The 19,422-nt window shown below is 41.4% G+C and overlaps 1 protein-coding gene across 4 annotated transcripts in view; it reads right to left on the bottom strand.

Moving 5' to 3' along the window:
• Window positions 1-19,422, bottom strand: part of LOC150089131 (protein-tyrosine sulfotransferase 2-like) — a 324,464-nt gene that overhangs the window by 34,358 nt on the left and 270,684 nt on the right. For 3 of the 4 annotated variants that reach the window (XM_090390341.1, XM_090390342.1, XM_090390344.1), the window contains one exon: window positions 13,825-14,019. The exons of the other annotated variant lie outside the window; for it this stretch is intronic. In XM_090390341.1, coding sequence (XP_090246467.1) covers window positions 13,825-14,019 — 195 coding nt within the window. The remainder of the gene's footprint in view (window positions 1-13,824; window positions 14,020-19,422) is intronic. 4 annotated transcript variants of the gene reach the window in all.

The following is a 19,422-nucleotide window of genomic DNA, read 5'->3' as shown; positions in this document are numbered from 1 at the left end:
CGCACTGCTGCTCCTTCCCACCTGGCTACGGAGGAGCCCACAAACGCTTGTACCACAACCTTTAAACGAAAAAATCTGCTCTACAGCTTGTTATTATTTGTTTGTTATTTGGTTTTTAGGAGCATTAGCAACTAAGGCCATATTGCTCCGGGGATATGCGGTGGTCATTCCTTGACCTTTCCGCATCCTCCGTATTTGGTGGTCACGGGCTCGAACTCCGGTCTAATCAAGAAGAGTGTGGTACGCACTGCTGCTCCTTCCCACCTGGCTACGGAGGCGCCTGCTCTACAGCGCCTCTGCAAAGAGGTAAATAGTAAAAGGAAAGCTTTCCAAAGAGCAAGGAGATCATGGCCGCAGGTGGAGGTCTTGAGACAACAATATAGAATAACCAGGAACACCTATATGCCTCTAATCTGCCAAGGAAAAAGGAGATATTGGGAACATCTGGTGGCATCGACTTTTGGAATACTGACCCTTTGGGGGGGGGGGGGGTTGTATATAAAATTACCACCAAGAAACTCCCCAGGGGAGATTTTTTTTTTTTTTTTTGATTTGGTAGTTGTTGGCGCATCGGCTTCTGTGGCCATATTGCACCTCCCAAGGTTTTTGCAGTACTTTGATCCAAGCCCGAGGGGGGAATCGAACCCGCGACCTTTAGGTTGCCGGGCAGGTACTTTACCCACTCGGCTAGCCCGGTCGGCTCCCAGGGGAGAGGTGCTAACAATCACTCTAACACCACAAGGCACAATGACCACTACCTAGGAGCAGTCAATTAATAATATATTGAATACCATTTTCCAGCCACCAATCTCTGACCTCACACTAACACAAGTCCAACTGCGTGCCTCCAATGAGTGCTACACTGCGCAGAAAACCGAAGAGCCTTTCACCCTGGAGGAACTTCATCGAGCAGTATTGAAACTCAAGGACAGGAAATCGCCCAGGTCCTGACCTTCTGGAGCCTGAGATTGTCAGAAGAGTAGCACACCACAAGCCGTACTTACTGCTGAACCTTTTCAACCACTGTCTGGCAAAAGGATCCTTTCCACTTGATTGGAAGACATCTACTCTTCGACTTCTCCTCAAGAATCCGAATAAACCGCCACAACAGCCAACATCATACAAACCAATCGCCCTCCTAACTGTTCTCAGCAAACTCTTTGAGAGACTCATCTTCTTCAGAATTCACAAGTATTATACAAACACAAACCTACAGGCCGACAACCAGTATGGATTCCGTCAGGGGCGCTTGACAGTAAAAACTAAATAACCTGATAATATCTGCTCAATCCACACCTGAAAAACACGTCCTTGTAATTTCAGTCGACTTCGCCGGGGCGTTCGACTCACTTTGGTGGCTCAGCGTCCTTGGCAGGCTCAGGCAAGTGCAGATTCCTCAAAATCTCTACTCCTGAAGATATCTATGTGACATCTGTCATTGTAGAGACTCCCTACTCCAGGGTGATCAGAAAGAACCACAGGAACATGGTCCTGGATGTGTTTCTAAATCAAGATCTTGGGCATGTTAAGTCCCAAGCCTATGCAGACGATTTGATCCTTTCCGTGCCTGCCAGCTCAAGAGCCCAGCTTGAAATTTCTGCTAACCGAGCACTCTGGCTCCTCCAGGAGTGGGCTGTCAGGTACAACCTGACAATCTCGGCTAAAAAAACCTCCAGCATCCTCCTGAAACCACCACAGATTAAGATCAATGTCACAACCATTAAGCACCTTGGTATAATCCTGGACTCAAAACTGTCCTTCCTACCACACCTACAGTATATCCAAAAGAAGATAAGAAATTACACAGCATTGGTATCGAGTCACCCACAGGGACTAGGGTCTAAACCGATGTACTCTAGCCCTGTTTAACAAAGCAGTCTTTATTCCAGCCACCTCATATGCTGCAGGGGTCTGGTATCACCGGGCGACCATTGTCACAAATCAGAAGAAATTAGCCATCATTCAAAGACAGAAAAGGCGCCTTCTCGCACACCTGCAGCAGGACAGATGGATGCAGTAGCGTAGCTACCGTGTAGGTAGGCAAGGCAATTGCCTCCGGGCCCTTTAGGGGTACAGCGTCTTTGGTTGTCTCCTGTTTTTGCAATTTTCATTAAGTAGGGGCCCGAATATGTTATTTGCCTCTGGGCCCGAAAAAGGGTAGCTACGCTACTGGATGGACGATATCCACTAAGGGAGCAATTACAAAGAAATTCATCTCTGAAGTAACGTTCACATTCCCAAGAGCCCCAAGCTGGTTTTCCCCTGGCCTGTACATAACGTACCTCCTCACGGGCCATGGGTCGATACAAGAGAAATTAACGTCTCTGGGCATCACAGATGATCCACGCTGCCACTGTGGCACTGACGAGTCTTGGCACCATATAATGTATGACTATCCTAACTATGAAGACTCGAGATCTATTCTAATCACAAATATTATTAATTTGCCAAAGGACCAAGAACGTATACTAATTCATACACATGACAATTATAAATACTTCACTACTTTTGCACACGATGTCTTCAACAGACAAAGAACATTAAGGAGTCTAAACCACCGAGACACATTCTGGGCACCCCTCTCCAGTAGCATCGACCTCTTCGAAATTCACTTCCTTCATCCAAGTTCCATAGGGCTGATATCTGCAACAGCAGATCTGCAGGCGAGATCTACCAGTACCTGCAGGCGAGATCTACCAGTACCTGAATCTGCAGGCGAGATCTACCAGTACCTGATCCCACTCAAGAGAGGTTTATGTAAGCATGGTTTAAATTTTGAACTTATCAATTAATAACTGAAGGCTGGGGGGAAATACAGAGGTATGGGAACGATAGAGAAGGCGACCCCACAAATTCAGTGAGGCAGGAGCAGACACTGAAGACACCAGCAGCTTTTCTGCCACAAGCCACATTGCCAATCAAACCGAGCACTCTAGCCTGGTTTCCTTTTACTCCCCTCCCTGGACGGGGGTAGGAGATTGGTTATTGTCTCCTCCCCCCTGTGACCCCTTCTTCCGTCTGGTGAGGCATGCTCCTGCCTCACTGAATTTGTGGGGTCGCCTTCTCTATCGTCCCCATACCTCTGTATTTCCCCCCAGCCTTCAGTTATTAATTGATAAGTTCCAAATTTAAACCATGCTTACATAAACCTCTCTTGGCCTTTTATATTCTAGCATTAACCCCCCCCCCCATTTTTATTTTATTTTATTTTTATTTAAAATTTTTTTTTTTTACCCACATAGGCCCTTGCCACAGAAATAGCAGTAGTACTAGGGGAATGTGATGCAAGAAAGCAAGTGTATGAGCTCATGCAGCAGCAGCCAAAAAAAAAAAAAAAAAAAAAAATCACACCATTCCCTCCAAATGCCTGTCCAGTTCCTCCTTAAATTTATTCAACCTATCAACTTCCACAACGACAGATGGAAGTTTGTTCCAGCAATTAACCACGAGCTCGCTAAAGGCAAATTTCCGCACATCTATTCTACATCTGTCCTTTCTTAATTTGAATTTGTGCCCCCTTAGGTTCGTAATCTGAACAAGTGGAAGGATCCCATCAGAATTCAGCGTGCTCAACCCATTCAAAGCCTTATACACCTCAATCAGATCACCGCGCAGGTGCCTAGTCTCCAGCCACTGCAATTTGCAGAACTTAAGCCTCTCTTGGTAAGAGGATCCCTTCATTCCCCTCACCAATCTTGTTGCCCTTCTCTGTACACGCTCAAGCAAATCTCATTCCTTCTTAAAATGAGGCCTCCAGACCTGTACGCAGTACTCAAGGCGTGGCCTGACCATTGCCTTATACAGAGGGACAATAACCTCCTTTTCTCTGCTAGCAAAATTCCTGTATATCATTGACAAAACCCCATGACCTGCCCTGGCAGCCTGTCTGCATTGCTTAGAAAACTTCATATCTGACTGCACAATTACTCCCAGGTGTTTTTCATTTTCTACGACCTTAAGTGTAGTACCACACAATTGGTACGTTTCTCTGGGGTTACTTCTACCCATATGTAGTACTTTGCTTTTGTCAAGGTTAAACTTCAGTTGCCACTTCTTAGCCTTTCTGCCCAAATTATCTAGATCCTGTTGCAGTAGCACACTGCCATTACTGTCATTAACAACCCTGCCAACCTTTGTATCATCTGCAAACTTCGACGTTAAGCCTGATATACCTTCATCAATATCATTGATAAATATACAAAACAACAGAGGACCCAACATCGAACCCTGTGGGACTCCACTAATAACATTAGTCCACGAAGAGCAGCACCCATTGATTACCACCTTCTGTCCTCTCCCACTCAACCAATGCCCTTTTATCCATTGTAGCAACTTATCCTTAATACCATTCTGCTCCAATTTGTACAATAGTCTTCCGTGGCAACAGTGTCAAAAGCTTTCCTGAAATCCAAGTATATGATATCAAAATTATTTTTTGCATCCAGTTCCTTTGTAACCACATCATAATATCCTATCAAATTTGTCAGACAAGGCTTTCCCTTAACAAACCCATGCTGTGTCTGAATTATTGCTGCAGTCTTGTCTAGATGATCCTGCAATGCATATTTAACCAGTGACTCCATTATTTTACCCGGAACAGAAGTTAAACTAACTGGTCTATAATTACACGTGTCACCCTTCGATCCCCCTTTGTGAATTGGGGATACATTTGCACATCTCCAGTCCGTGGGAACCTCCCTTGAGTCCAAGGATGCTCTCATAATTATATGGCTAAGGGTTTGCTTAGTTGCTTTGCCGTCTCCTTTAATATAACTGGATAGATCCCATCCATCCCAGGTGCCTTTTTTATATTTAACTTCAACAATTTCTCTTCCACTTTGCTCTTAGTTATTACAAAATCATTAAGTAGCTTGCTACAATTTGATAACCTTCTGCCATTCTCCTTCCTTAATACCTCCCCATGTGTGAATGCAAAATGCTCATTCAGTTTGTTTGCTATCTGAGCAGGATCATCAACAGTCGAACCATCGATATTAAGTGGACCAATCAGATTCATCTCCTTCTTTTTAGACTTTATATAAGTAAAGAAATCCTTGCTGTTTTTCTTAGCATCGTTTGCGAAAGATTTGTCGTAATCTGCCTTCGCCTGCCGAACCTCCTTTGTGAACAGATTACAGAGTAGCTTAAATCTGCCATAGGCTTCTGAGTCGCTTGATAATTTATATGCATCCCATGCATTTTTCTTCTCTGTCACGAGTCTCATTAGTTCATTTGATAACCATTTAGGCCTAAACCTTGAACAATATTTCTTAGTTGGTATGTAAAGCGTAGTAGCATCCACGATTAATTCCTTGAATGCTTCCCACTTAGAATTTAATGTTGGTAACATCGTCAATTGATCCCACTGTACAGAATTTAAAAACTGTCTGAGACCGCTGTAGTCACCTTTACGGAAACAAAACCCTTTCCTTTACCCCTGATGGTATTTATATCTTTAAGTAAATTCCACATCAGTACACTGTGATCACTGCCACCTAGTGGTTCCTTTATCTGCAAATTCTTAATACACGAATGATCACTACTGATAACGAGATTTCCATTCTAATAGAAGCAGTGCAAGAATCTCTTTCACCTCTGCCTGCGGCTTCCGTTAACCTATGATTATGTGAATCCCCCCACGCTAGCAGTTTTCCGACCCACCTAACACTGCCTCGATAGCATCAGCAAATATTTTTGCACCCTTTCTATTTAAGGGTATCCCATCCCTGTAGAAGCAGTCTCTCCTGTTAACAAGTATAGATCATGCTGAAAAATATTCTACCCCTTCAGCTTTGCACATTCCCTCCAGGGCCGCATTGATAGACAAGGCTCTCATGATGTACTTTCCCCTATCGTACCTCGTGAATTGCAGACACTTTGAAATTCTCTGGACGCACATGCAGAGAGCAAACGGATAATAGAAAGAGAGAGAAAGATCCACGATCTCCTTCCCGTTTACCCTTTGTACAAAAAGTCTTTAAAAGTACATCTCGTAGCTTTTTGCATTTACTCTTTTATTGCAAAGGTGGGTGTTTACGAGCAACGACGCTGATTTCGACATTGCTCGCTTGAAAGGAGTGATCAATTATGTATCTGAACGTCGGATATGAGTGATTTACCTGGAAAACAATCTTCCGTAACAACCCTGATACTGCACATCATGTAGTTTACAAGGAGTGGAAAGTTTTTCCACGTGCCTTCTGGAAATAAAGGCATGCAACCGTAACAGGCCCCTCAGCGTGTTACAGCGGCTATTCCGCTTTGAAAACGTTTAGGGTCAGTTTCTGTTGCCAGACCATTGGTCGCAGTGAACGGTGAGGACAAAATAGGCGCTTTCTACATGTATCCCAACGCTCCTAAAGAACACTTTTAGAAAATTTAAATTATCTTGAACAGATGGAAGCATATTCCCGTGTGCATCTAGTGTCCAGGTATCCACTTCACCGCTTTAGGATATACGTATAAAGCGGCTGTTGTCTTCACCATGTCCATCCAAACTAAGAATCAAAAATAAGCGGTGGCAGTACAACCCTCATTTGCCGACTGGGCTAGCCAGGTGGATAAAGTGCGTGCCTGGAAATCCAAAGGTCGCGGGTTTGAATCCCCCGTCGAGCTTGGATCACAGTAAAATACAAAAACTTTGGGAGGTGCATTATGGCCAGAGAAGCCGATGTGCTAACAACTTTTTTTTTCTTCGCTGGCCTCCAAGTTTTGGGCAGCTTTGGGGGCGGGATTGCTGGCACTTACCAGTATAGCACTACAACCAGTAGGTGCGGGATTTGTGCATTACAGCACACACAGAGAATGGTTGAGCCAGGTGTTGGTTAGTCCCTGGTGGCAAAATGGCCTGACATAACACTCTTTTTTTCATGCCTGTTTTGCAGAGGTTCTGAGCTATTACAGGAGTAATAGGTGGAGATGGGCTTATGTCTAGGTATAAGAATTGATGATAGATTATCGTTTTTCCCACATTTAAATTACTTACACGAAAAAATTAAAAAATTTAGTGCAGCAATAATTCGATTAACACGGTCAGATTGGGGGTTGAAAAGGAAAGTTTTAAATTTATACTACAAGGCAGTCTTCTTACCCATAGTTGCGTACGGAGCATCAGTACTTCAGAGTTAAATTTAAACAGAAATTGTTATCGATTCAGCGCTCAATGCTGTATGTTATTTCTAGTTTGTGCAGAACAGTCTCAACGAATGCTATGCAGGTTTTGGCCGGGCATTTGCCTCTAGACTTGTACATTGTGTATCGGGCTCTTTGTTATTACTTAAAAAAAGGCATAGTTGTTTCTTTCGTGAATATTACATCTGATGTCACTATAGAGATAGCTAAAGCTAAGAAAAATGTTCTAACACAGTTGATTGGTATGTGGCAACAGAGATGGGATCTTAGTGTAACTGGGGAGGTGACCAGATTGTTTATTCCAACAGTTACATTTACTTATGATAGTAACAACAAATGGTTTTTTCCTTCTATGGTAACATCGTTTATTTTAACTGGCCATGGGTCATTGAATTTTAAACTACATTACTTTGGTCTAGTCAGCTCTCCTTTATGTGCTTGCGGTCAACCTGAGACTTGGAGTCATTTATTATATGATTGTAGTTTGTATGTTCAACTTAGAGAAAGGCTAAAAGTGAAGACTGGTAATTTAGTTAAGAGGCTGTGAATGTGATCTTATTGCTAATCAGGATAAATTTCAAGGACTGCAAGAGTTCTGTGTAACTGTTTTTCAACGGAGAAGACATTGGAATAATCTAATGATTACTAATTAAGATTTGATTATATACATTTTAATTATATGTGTTTTTTTTTTTTTTTTCCCTTTTAGTTTGTTTATATTATGTGTGTGTATATATGTATTTTATTTATTTTTCTTTTTTTTTTTTTTTTTTTTTTGCTGGCTCTCAGGTGTGGGCAGCCTGGGAGCGGGATTGCTGGCACCCACCGGTATAGCACTACTTCCGGTGGGTGCGGGATTTTTGTGCATGAGGCACTTAAAATAGAAGACCAGGCCCAGCACCAAGTGAATATGGGCAGCCATTAGGGTCTATTCGCCAACGGGGAGCGGCTGTGCAAGTGACAGCTTCTCCTTGATGGCAAAGAGACCTTCCATACAGGTCTATTTTGCAGAGGTTCTGCACAAAGTCAGCTTATCAGGTGGAGATAGACGGAAGTCTAGGTGCCACCTTAGACATAATAATAATAATAATAATAATAATAATAATAATAATAAATATGTCTAGAAGCCACCCTTCATATCAGGACACACACAAGCAAACATACAGAAAGGCTACAGCATATATAAGAGTATGTATATAAAATTGTGTATAAATTTATTAATATGTATCTTGAGAATATAAATACAGTTGTGTGTTAATAAATAAAAAAAAAAAAAAAAACCAACAACCCACATTTGCAATGTGACGCAACAACGAGAAGAAGCACGCAACAGAATATTTGAAGCTGCACTCATCCGAACAGGAAACATCCAATTTAAACACTGTGACGTCACGCTGTCAAATTTCTATATAATCGGTGACTTTCTCACAATATCCGAGAACTTTTCTATCAAAATGAAGAATACGTTCTCTCTGGTGATAACCCTCTATTTTTATAAATTATATTATTGCGTTGACGATTTGCGGAAGGCTATTAAAAAGCTGGTGTCGGAGATTAAGATTCATCGCAGGAGGCATCACCAGTAAGTAGGTGGGGCCATTCCCTTTGTAATTGGGGGGTCCGCCTGCTAGAAGCTCTTTCTGGTGATGCAGAGAGTTTCTATTTGCTACCGTGTCCGGTGGAGGGAGGGCAAAACCCCTCACCTCTTAGATGAGGGGGGGTTTTCCGTGCTGAGGATTCGGTGATGAGACTCAGCACGGTGGGGGGGCATCTTTGTAATATCACTCGCTGCATCCATCCGGTGGAATTACTAGAATCTAGTTTCCAGATGTAGCAAACTTAAGTTCACAGGGGAATATATTCCCATCGATTAAAAATAATTTAGAATTTTTAAATATTACTCTTTAAGCGTGGTGGAGGAAAATGTGTGAATTGTCTTCGTGTCCGTCCGCGTTTTACCAAATTTCATTAAAATCGAACCAATAAAAATCGGGAAATTATTGTTTTTTTAAAGCTTTCCATATATCCACGTCAGCAGCACATTGGCATCACCATCATTCCGGGTTAGGATCCTGCCAACCGTGTTGGACGTTTTTCAATCAATGGATGAGTTGGTCAGTGTTTGATTTTACCTTGCCAATGTATAACACACTTTCCACTTTGTAGCTGAAGTGCTAATATATATTTTGCTGATAAACTAAAGGAAGAATAGCGAATTGTTGGAAGCAGGAAAACTAGAGGGAGGAGACTGAATTCATTATAAAATCAGTTGTAGCACAGTGGAAGTGGTAAGGAAGACAATACATGTCTTGCTTTCGCTGTCGGTCAGCGAGAGGAGACCTGGTGAGAATTTCAAGGTCAAGCAATGAGTGTAAAGTGTAAATTGTGTTTAGGGTCAAACGGCACCACGGGTTTCGCCCATCTCCGCGTAGTTTACATTGTGGGTGAACCAGTTGACTGGAAAAGCCAGAAATTTAAAAGTGTGTGGATATTGGACATGTGTAGTGTTGTGTACCGTTGTTCTTCTGGTCGTTTAGCCGCCAGACCCCTACTGAGGCCCGACGTTGCCCCACTTTCGCCCCGTGGAGGCAGACCAGGTACCCACTAGTATATAGTTCACTCTGGCAGGTCCTGCCACCTAATTTCCTGAGATTTCAGTGGCTACGACCTTAAAAAAAAAAAAAAAAAATGATATGTGTCGCGGGAAGCGCTAGGGAGAAGTCCAAAATGTTCGGCGAAATTAATTTAGATTGGTGACTTTAGATTGTGTGGGGCGTGTTCACGTTGCAGATAGAGTGGGATGAAGGCTGAAGACTAGGGGGTGAGAGATAGCCAGAAATATGGAGCCGAAAGGGAAGGCAACTCCAGTTTACAGTGGGGCATGCCCATGCCCCACCAGAGGGAAAAAAGGGATGGCAGAAGGGGGAGGAGACAGCAAAACCATCTCCTTCCCCTCCCACGCAAGGAGAGGGGAAATTGTAGGCCGGTCAAGTCGACTGGCCCAGATCGCCAATAGGGAATGGATGCAAGAGGCTGCAGGCCAGGTGCCGAGGCAACAGGGTTGTGCCATCCGGGAACCCAGCGAAGGTGTTTCCATCGAAGGTTTTGGTCTAGGTTTGGTAGTGATTTATGTAAGTCCTGGTTACGTATTCACTCATGGGATAGAAGTCCCGTCCGTTGTTCAGCGAATTTGTCCTCGTCGTTGATTACTCCGTCCATAGATCGGCAAGTAGGAAATCCGGACAGTCAGCCAGGATTTGGGTGGTGGTCCATGCAGGTTATGTCATTCGTTGGTTCAGTTCTCTCATGGCATCAGTGTCCCATCCATGGATTAATATTCAGTTTCAGTATGTATGTTGTTTTATTCTGGTTGGTCTGGGTTTGGTGGCATGGCATAGGTAGAGTCTGTCGTCTTGCAAATAAGCACTGTGCAAAGTTAGTGAGGGCATTGTAGGTTGCCTCGTCTTCTAGTAGGTAGTGTGCTCTTGGTTTTTAGGGTTGAAGCGTACTCGTGTGATGAAGTTACCCCCCGAAGATCTCCATACAACTCACACTCGTGCAGCAGGTGGTCCCAGGTTTCAAGGGAGCCACACGCACATGATGGGGTATCTGTTAGTCCGAAGAGGTTAAGCTTATAGCGGATGGGTCCATGTCCAGTGAGAAGGTAGGTGACATGGAGACCAGGGCAGAGCCATGAGGAATATTTTGGGTATACTCGTTGCAAGTTTGGGAGGAACCTTCGGGTTACGTCTCCTTCGTCAGACATCATCCAGCGTTGTTGCCATATTGATGTTAAGTAGGTTTGCAGCCTGTACTTTCTCAGCTTTACAATTATTTGCCGGGTCCGTGGTGTGGTCCTGGAAGGTTGTGGCTTTGCCGCGTCTGAGTTGCTGAAGCATTCCGGTGCGAGTCACCCCAAGATGAAGAGGGACAGCACCCGTGATCACTTGTAGTGCATGGGTAGAGACTGTCTTGCAGGCTCGGGTGATGGTCAATAGGATGGGTCTATGTATAATATCCAGTCGTCTGCGGTTTACCACTGTTGAGGCTTTGTGGAACCAGACACCGGAGGCGTATGTGATTGCCGGAATAATGGCTGCTTTATAAAGGATCGCAAGGGTGCGCCTTTTTAGGCCTCAGTCGCGACGTGTGACTCTCGCAATCATGGCAGCATATTTTTTCATCTTAGCCTGTATATATTTTAGGTGTAATTACTCGTGCCACCCTTCGATCCCCCTTTGTGAATTGGGGATACATTTGCACATCTTCAGTCCGTGGGAACCTCCCCTGAGTCCAAGGATGCTCTCATAATTGTGGCTAAGGGTTTGCTTAGTTGCTTTGCCGCCTCGTTTAAGGTCACTTATAAGGTCACGCTCGTGATCTTAAAATGACATTTTAGAGCGATAAATAGCTTAGTTATACAGCGAAAATTTAAACTTCCGAGATCTTGAAACGAATTACCAAAAAACACAATGTGTTATTGGGTTCACATTACGATATTTTCGTGATAACAGATTAATATCGTAAAGCGGGGTGCAGTGTAATGTATAGCTACGCACGTGGTTTGAAATAAGGTGTTTATGATGTTTAAAATGGATATTTAACATTTATTTTTTGAAATTAATGTCCTTACTTATTTCCCATTTTGTTGGTACTCGATATTTGAATAAAAAAAAAAAAAAAAAAACAAACACGTAAAGCGGGAACTGCCTGTATTTCATTGTACTGAAATTATTTTTTGAATAAAAATAATGAAGCAATACTCTTATTTATTTATTTTACTGTTCCAGTTTCCTAATGTTTTATTTCATTGTACCAGTTTCAAAATGGGTTCCTGCAGTAAAGACGTTTTTAACGGCTGCCACTGTGACATTCTCAGTGACCCCATTAGCCTCAGAATAGAGTGGCAGCCGTTATTGTGTTGGGTTCTGTTGTCACACAACAGAACCCAACACAATAGTACACATTCAACACACTACACTTTTTCTGGCATTTACAGTGTTCTGTATTTCTTCACAGAGTACATATGGCGCAGATGTGGGAAACCACTTGTGGCGCCCGACCCTAACACTATGCACACTATGAGCAACAGCCTAGAGATCAAGTTCTAGGGATTTCAAGAGCTGTTGGGAGTCATCATGGAACAAATAAATACATGGGCTGTGTTAATGTAATTAAGAGTACCAATAGGTGCATGTATAATTGCATGGATACCAACGCTTGGAGCATAGTAATTAAATTTGATGAATTTGAAGTGCTGGTCAAGACATGCAAGGCGAGTATTGTTGGGATATAAGAGACATGGTCTCACAAAGATATAAGCAGCATAGAATTGGAATTTAGGGAGTACAATGTGTAAGGGGAGGAGGGGTTATGCTGCAGATTAAAAAACACATAAAATCTAAGGAAGTGCATCCAACTGGTGTTTGTGGACATTGCAATTTTGAGTCTTTTTGGTGTAAGATAAACACTGGGAAACGGAAAATGAGAGTAGGAGTGTGCTATAGGCCTAATGATTCTGATGAATACAACGAACAATTGTACAGAGAAATAGAGTGGGCCAGTACATCAGAATTTCTCATAATGGGGGATTTTAACTTTCCAGATATCGACTGGAACCTGTGGGTTGGTCACTCGCACGCTAACAACACTTTTGTGGATTTACTGAATGACTGTTTTCTACAGAAACACGTTCGAGGGACAACCAGAGGGAGTAATACTCTCGATCTGATTATCTGCAGTGATTATTCATGCATTAAGAATTTGCAGATAAAAGAACCACTGAGTAACAGTGATAACAATGTACTGATGTGGGAAATACTTAAAGATGAAACTACCATCAAGGGTTTTTGCTTTCGTGAGGGGGACTTTTAATTTCTGTACAGTGAGATCAACTGACGTTATCGTCATTCGTCAACTGACGAATTCGATCAACTGACGAAACTTCGTAAACTTGTTTCTCCGCGCAACGTCAGTTGCGCGGAGAAACAAGTTTACGAAGCTTTAAAATGAAGAGAAGATTCTAAAAATTTATTTATGTTTTTTATACGATTGAAGGTTTCAGTAAAGGGCAAACACATTTCACCATAATAACGCAAAAACCCACACAATTCCATCTATCGGTATTTTCGCAAATGCAATAACATCGAGTTTATAATTGCTTGCAGTAACAGAAAAGCCCAATAAACCTGAAAGTGCAAATTGTTTTTATTGTTTTCTGGTCGTGACCTCCAGAAATGGGCTTTAGAAAAATTGGGTTCACATCGTATATTCGCGATACGATGGTAACGGATTAATATTGTAAAGCGGGGTTCTCTGTATTGTATAGCTACACGCGTGGTTTGAAATTCGCTATTTATGAATGTTTAACGTTCGTTTTTTGCAATTAATGTTCATATTTTCGATTTTGTTGATACTTAGAAAAAAAAAACTCGTAAAGCGAGAACTGCCTGTATTTTCCTGGAGTAACAAAACCAACAACCATACGAGGCAACATCAGTAACTAGCCACACAACGTATCAGAGTTCAAGAACAAATCCGGATTTTTAACCACTTCCACCACACATGCGTAAACGTAATAAGACAAATCATTATCCGTGATCACAATGAGCCGCGTGCACTGTATTAATATAATCATTTTATGAATGGCGTCAATTTACGTCCGCATGACTGCCAGTAGATGGTGCCACATACCTTTCTCGTAATGATAGAATGCACTACAGCTCTTCCATCCCTTATCAACAGAACAAATTTGGCGCTGGGAAACAAGTTATGAAGGTACACCGCAGACCTCAGGGTGAAAGGATCCTTGTTACACAAACGGGGCGCAGCTTCGCCATGTCGAGCAATGATCTCCAGCACGAAAGCAGCCACAGCACTGTCCAAAACCTAAGTGGAATAGTAAAAAGTGATCGTATATGAAGAGCGTCCATCGGAAACATATACATTCAACAGTTTCAGATTATTAAATTTATTTTTGGTTAATATAGGAGACGTTTACCTAATAAAACATCGTCACCACTTTAAATCATATGGCAGCTGAAACGTACCCCAAACTACAAATTGAATGAATACGGAAAAGGAATATACGTTCTTATAAACTCCCTATTGGCGAGAGACTGTACAAATTTAATTTGTGTGGGTCAACTAATAGTGTATACACTTATATTATTATTTATCTGGCTAGAACTTGCAGCATTTAAAAGTGGAGTTGTACATTTTTTCAAAATATACAACTCCACTTTTAAATGCACGTGAAGCCCACAGAAGAAAACAGAACGCAGAATATGAATAGTGTATTGAAAGGGAAAACAAACTGAACGTGTAAGCTGAAAGGGAAACAAACTGAGTTGTGTTAATGTAAATATTGTTAAATGTTCCTTTAATTTCTTGTAAAATTATTAATTATGTTTAGAATATTAAAATAACTATAGAACTATAATTTATAACTGCATACAGTAATATAATTCAATATGCACGAACATAACCCCCGTCCTGGTCAGGGGCTGTAACCGGGTGGTGTCTCTTAGGAGAAAATAAACATAATAATTATAATGCTAGAAAAAAAGAGCAGCTCTTTTACAATTATTTGAAATTAATCGAAATTTCTCAGAACTTCTACAGATAATGCAAGGAACGCACTGCGACCATCTTTATCCTTGCAAGATCTCAATTAGGAAGCGTGAGTCGTTAAGTGATTATGATTATTATCATAATCAGTTTGTTTAGCAAACACCCCTGTACAGAAATTAGCTAGGAGGGTAGCTCGTACGTACATCCAACAACACTTATTAGAGAGTAACATAGAATAGAATTTTACAAAATACATAAAATAAATAAAGAGGAAAAATTACATCGATACAGAAATCAATACCTACATAGAATAATTACAGTCACTTACACTAAGAATTAAATCTGATAGTCATTCTATTGACCAAAAAGAGGAATATCGTCAGTCCTATAAGAGTCTTTTGAAGACCTATAAAGCGTTCAGTACAGATTTTTTTGAGTTCATGGGCACTTGAAGTCTTTTGCCGTGAGTACTCTTCTTTCTTGAATTACGTTCTTCGTTATATTGTGGTTTAGTAAACATATCCACTGCAGTGAGCTTCCTGTAAGTGCTGTCATTACAGTACCTGTGCATGTCTATTTTGAAGTCTCTAAAGAGATTTAGAGTATTAGCAGGGAACAGCCGCCTTAATCCGTCTCTATTATGGAGAGCTCTACGAAGACTATGAGGGTAGTCGGGCCTGACTACACGATTTTCAATTTGAGGGGGATCTAAACTCCCAGTCAGAAGTTGCGCTAGAGTGCAGATGTTACGTAGGGTGACCATCTGAATCCGCGGATCTACGTTTAAGTTTGTATACAGTATGGCTTTTGAAATTGTAAATGGCTTCCCGGCAATCCTGTTCAACCACCGAAGCACCCAGTGTTTCAGGCTGAGAAACTTCCTAATACAAGTACTTATCCAGGTTGGCGAACACCACCATATTTTCCTTCGGATTTTAACGCTTGTTCTTTGAGACCTTTTGCAATCGTGAAAATTGGAAGAAGAAATTTTCTGTCGTCGCTGAAATCCACTCGTGTCACAAACATTTCAACGACAGTGCCCACACACGTGTCTTCGAGCTGTTGCCACACGTACGGCAGCCAGCCATTAATGAGTTAATTACCAAAGTTGGCACGTCTATGAAATGTGTGTTTGAGCTTCTGTGGCTCGCACGACTAACTTTCCTCACAACGCAACAGAAGAACAGGAACTGCCACTAAAGCACCAAAACTTCGCGGGTAAAACATATATAAACAAACTTAACTGAGTTAAAATGAAACGGACAGGGCACTGGCCTCCAGCCATACGATTGCTTCCTCGCATCATTTGCTAAATCTAAGTTTGTGACGATTTTAAAATATAATAATCTTATTGCTAGATTCTGACCAGTGACGAAACTACCATACCACCCCACAAAGTCCGCCACCGCCGAGAAGCCAGAGAACCCGACGGATGGCTAGCTTGGCGCATTACCAGAGTATGCTTTTACAAACAAAATTAATTGAAGGATCAGATTGATATGTCGTCAGTCGCATTAAACTTCTGGCGTTCCGAATTTTGTATTTTAATAACAACGAAAACCATCTTATTTTATTCTCCCAGCATGCAGAATAGATCATGATTGGTTGGTTTAGATATTTTATTGGCTCTTCAGCTTATAGTGCGCCAAACTTATGATTTATTCCCTGATGTCTGACTGCACAATTATCCCAGGTCTGTTTCATTTTCCACTGCCCTGAGTGTTGGTACATTAACCTGGGATTACTGCTGCCCACCCATATGAAGTACCTCGCATTTGTTGATATTAAACTTCAGTTGCCACTTTTCAGTCTCTCTGCCTAATTCTGTAGCTTACTGTGATTACTGTCATTAACCACCTCGACAACCTTCGTGTCATCTGCAAACTTAAGTCATTAAGCCCGATATGCCTTCATCGTTATTATTAATGAATATAGAAAAGAACAATGGGCCCAGCATTGAACACTGAGAGGGTGTCTCCGCTAATAACATTAGTCTGAAAACAGCAGCGCTCATTTATAACAACTCTGTCTTTTGCCACTCAACTGTTCCATTATCCACAGTAGTAACTTTCCCTTAATGGCACACTGCTCCAATGTGTACAGCAGTCTCTCATGTGCAATGGTGCGAAAAGGTTTTCTGAAATCTAAGTATATGATGTCAATTATATTTTACGTTCAGTTCCTTTGTTGGCCTTGGAATGAAATGGGCGGATAAGATCGCTCCTTACAAATCCACTGCAGTACAACTGCATTCCTGTTAAGATGATCTTGCGTCACTTCTCTAACCGCTGACCCCATTATTTTCCCTCAGAACAGGAGTCAAGTAAAAAAAGGTGCGTAATTACTGATGTCTCCCTTTGATTCCCCTCATGAATTGGGGATACATTCACGCATCTCTAGGATGCTCTCATAATCAATGGCTAAAGGTTTGCTTACCGCTTTTGCTATCCTCTTAATATAACTGGGTAGATCCTCCCATCCCAGATGCCTTTTTTACGTTTAGCTTCAACAATTTATCCTCCTCTTCCCTCTCGTTTATCGCAAAATCATTTAGCTTCCTGTTAAAATGTTTTTGGCATTTCCATCGCTAAAAATCCTGGGAATGTTTGCATTTAACGATTTGATGAGCACTTCAAGTTCACAGTGAATTCTGTGAGAATTCACTATTCTAGGAGAATAGTGAATTCACTATTCTCCTAGCTTTGTATCCAAGTATATACAAAGGCAACTAAGAGCAAAATTAGTAACACTGATTTTGCTCTTATTTTCTTGTTTTATGAGGTCCCCCCCAGAGTAGGTTTTGAAATCCCCGACACTTTGGATTATTGCACTTCAGTCAATCTGTTTTCACCTCATCCTTCGACAAGCGCAACTTGTAATCAGGCGGGTTGATGGTTAGGGACAACTTCCTTTAGTCTACTCAATTCGAAATTTCACTAAAATATTTTCCTAAGCGCGCTGGAGTTAAACTTGCCAATGATCCTCAATCGTAGACGCAGACGGAGTGTCAAGGGAATCTAACTTCCTTGAAGGAGCCCGCCGAGTCACGTAACAATAAAAATAAATCGGCTTGGTGGGTACGCGATCAAATCAAAAGTCGAGATGAAAATGTTCTTTACTGAACGAGAAAGGCTGGTGGGATAAAAGCGGTTAGGGGGGCTTTCAGACTGATTTGCACCACACTGGCACCCATAATGGCTTGTCAGGTGAACTCCGTAACTGGGATTTGATTCAGAGCAGTTCACTAAAAGGGTGATCTCGAGGAGTGGAATCGATTGTCAGCTGTCTTTATATCCCGCGGTGGGCTTCTACAAAACTTAACAACGTTTTCGAAAGCGCTTTCTTTACATTGTACGGAAGCAAAGAAGAACATTTCAATTTCTTTAAGACTTCTTTTCTGTAACAAGCAAGCTATGAAAAAGGGGGGAAAAAGAGGCGGCCGAGCTTAGAATAATGCAGTTATCGAACTTCGCAGGCGCAGCTGGTAAGCAAATATACTTTAGCAAAGTGCTCGCTTTAAATTGTGAGGGTTCCAGCAACGTCGCAAATTTGGCATTCTCAACTGCGCAGTCCACCAATTCTCTTTATTACGTTACGAAACGGAACCTTTCACCCCAAACCGAGTAAAGAACGAGTATTTCCACGAACTAGGCTACCCCAAAACGTTCTGTATTCCAAAAAAATAAGAATTCCCATATATTAGGTTTAGAAAAGCACCACTGACACTCGCAACTCGACGAAGTCTAATATTAATATTCGTCGAGTTGCCCAATTATCGCATTTACAAGTAAATTTATTTACATAAAACAGTAATTTTCTCTGTTTAGATAATGAAATATGACTTTTGCAGCATAGCCCCCTCACTCTTTTTTTAAGCATCACATAGTTGACTGTTGAACCAGGCTGTCTTTCGGCGTAATGTAAATCTGTATGGTTGCTGGACGAGACTTTGGCCTCGGATTTAATTCGACTCTTTTTCTTCTTATCTGAATACGAATAAAACGTCCATCTATTTGTGTTACGTCGAGTAAGATTTCTGCCTCGTCTATAATTTTGTTTATTTATTTATTTATTTTTTGGAAAACATCGTTGAATCCACTGCCTGTGTTTTCTCGCCATAAATCTGTGGAATCTTCAATTTCCACGAAATCAGTTAATAAACTATTTTTCATTATCTTTTTAAAGTTCAGGGGCGTTGGAAGCCAAAGTTTTCTCCAAGAATTATTAAATGTTGGTTTTGGAACGTCGTTCCAAGCTAGTTCGATATTATAAACACATCTTTAATGTTGATGACTTTCATTGGACATATTCGCGTCTTCTATTTTTCAGAAAAATTGAACTCAAAAATGTTCACCTATGTCATCTCTTAGGACATTCTAGGACTGCATGTTCCATAGTCCATATGCCCCCCAGGGGGGGCTATGCGGTATTTCTGAGGGGCCACAGTTAAAAGTCGTAAAATTGGGGGGCTTTGGAACTGTTAAGTGGGCCACGAAAAGTTCACCTCTAAAATAAAATTATTATTAATATAAAAAAGAAATTAGTTAAGAAATTAAACTAAGGGACATTAATATTATTGTAATATTTTTTATTAGGAATGTAATTGTATATTGTGAATAAACAAAATATTATATGAGTAAAAGTTCTATTATAAATAAAGACTGTAGTTAATAAACCCTTTTTTATTATTAATATTACATTTATCATAATTGAACAATA

The sequence above is a fragment of the Mastigoproctus giganteus genome, chromosome 2 (genome assembly GCF_048544385.1).
Source record: "Mastigoproctus giganteus isolate SK-2022 chromosome 2, ASM4854438v1, whole genome shotgun sequence".
Lineage (NCBI taxonomy): Eukaryota > Metazoa > Arthropoda > Arachnida > Uropygi > Thelyphonidae > Mastigoproctus > Mastigoproctus giganteus.
Note: the sequence above shows the minus strand (reverse complement) of the source record. Positions and strands in the feature narration are given on the sequence as shown.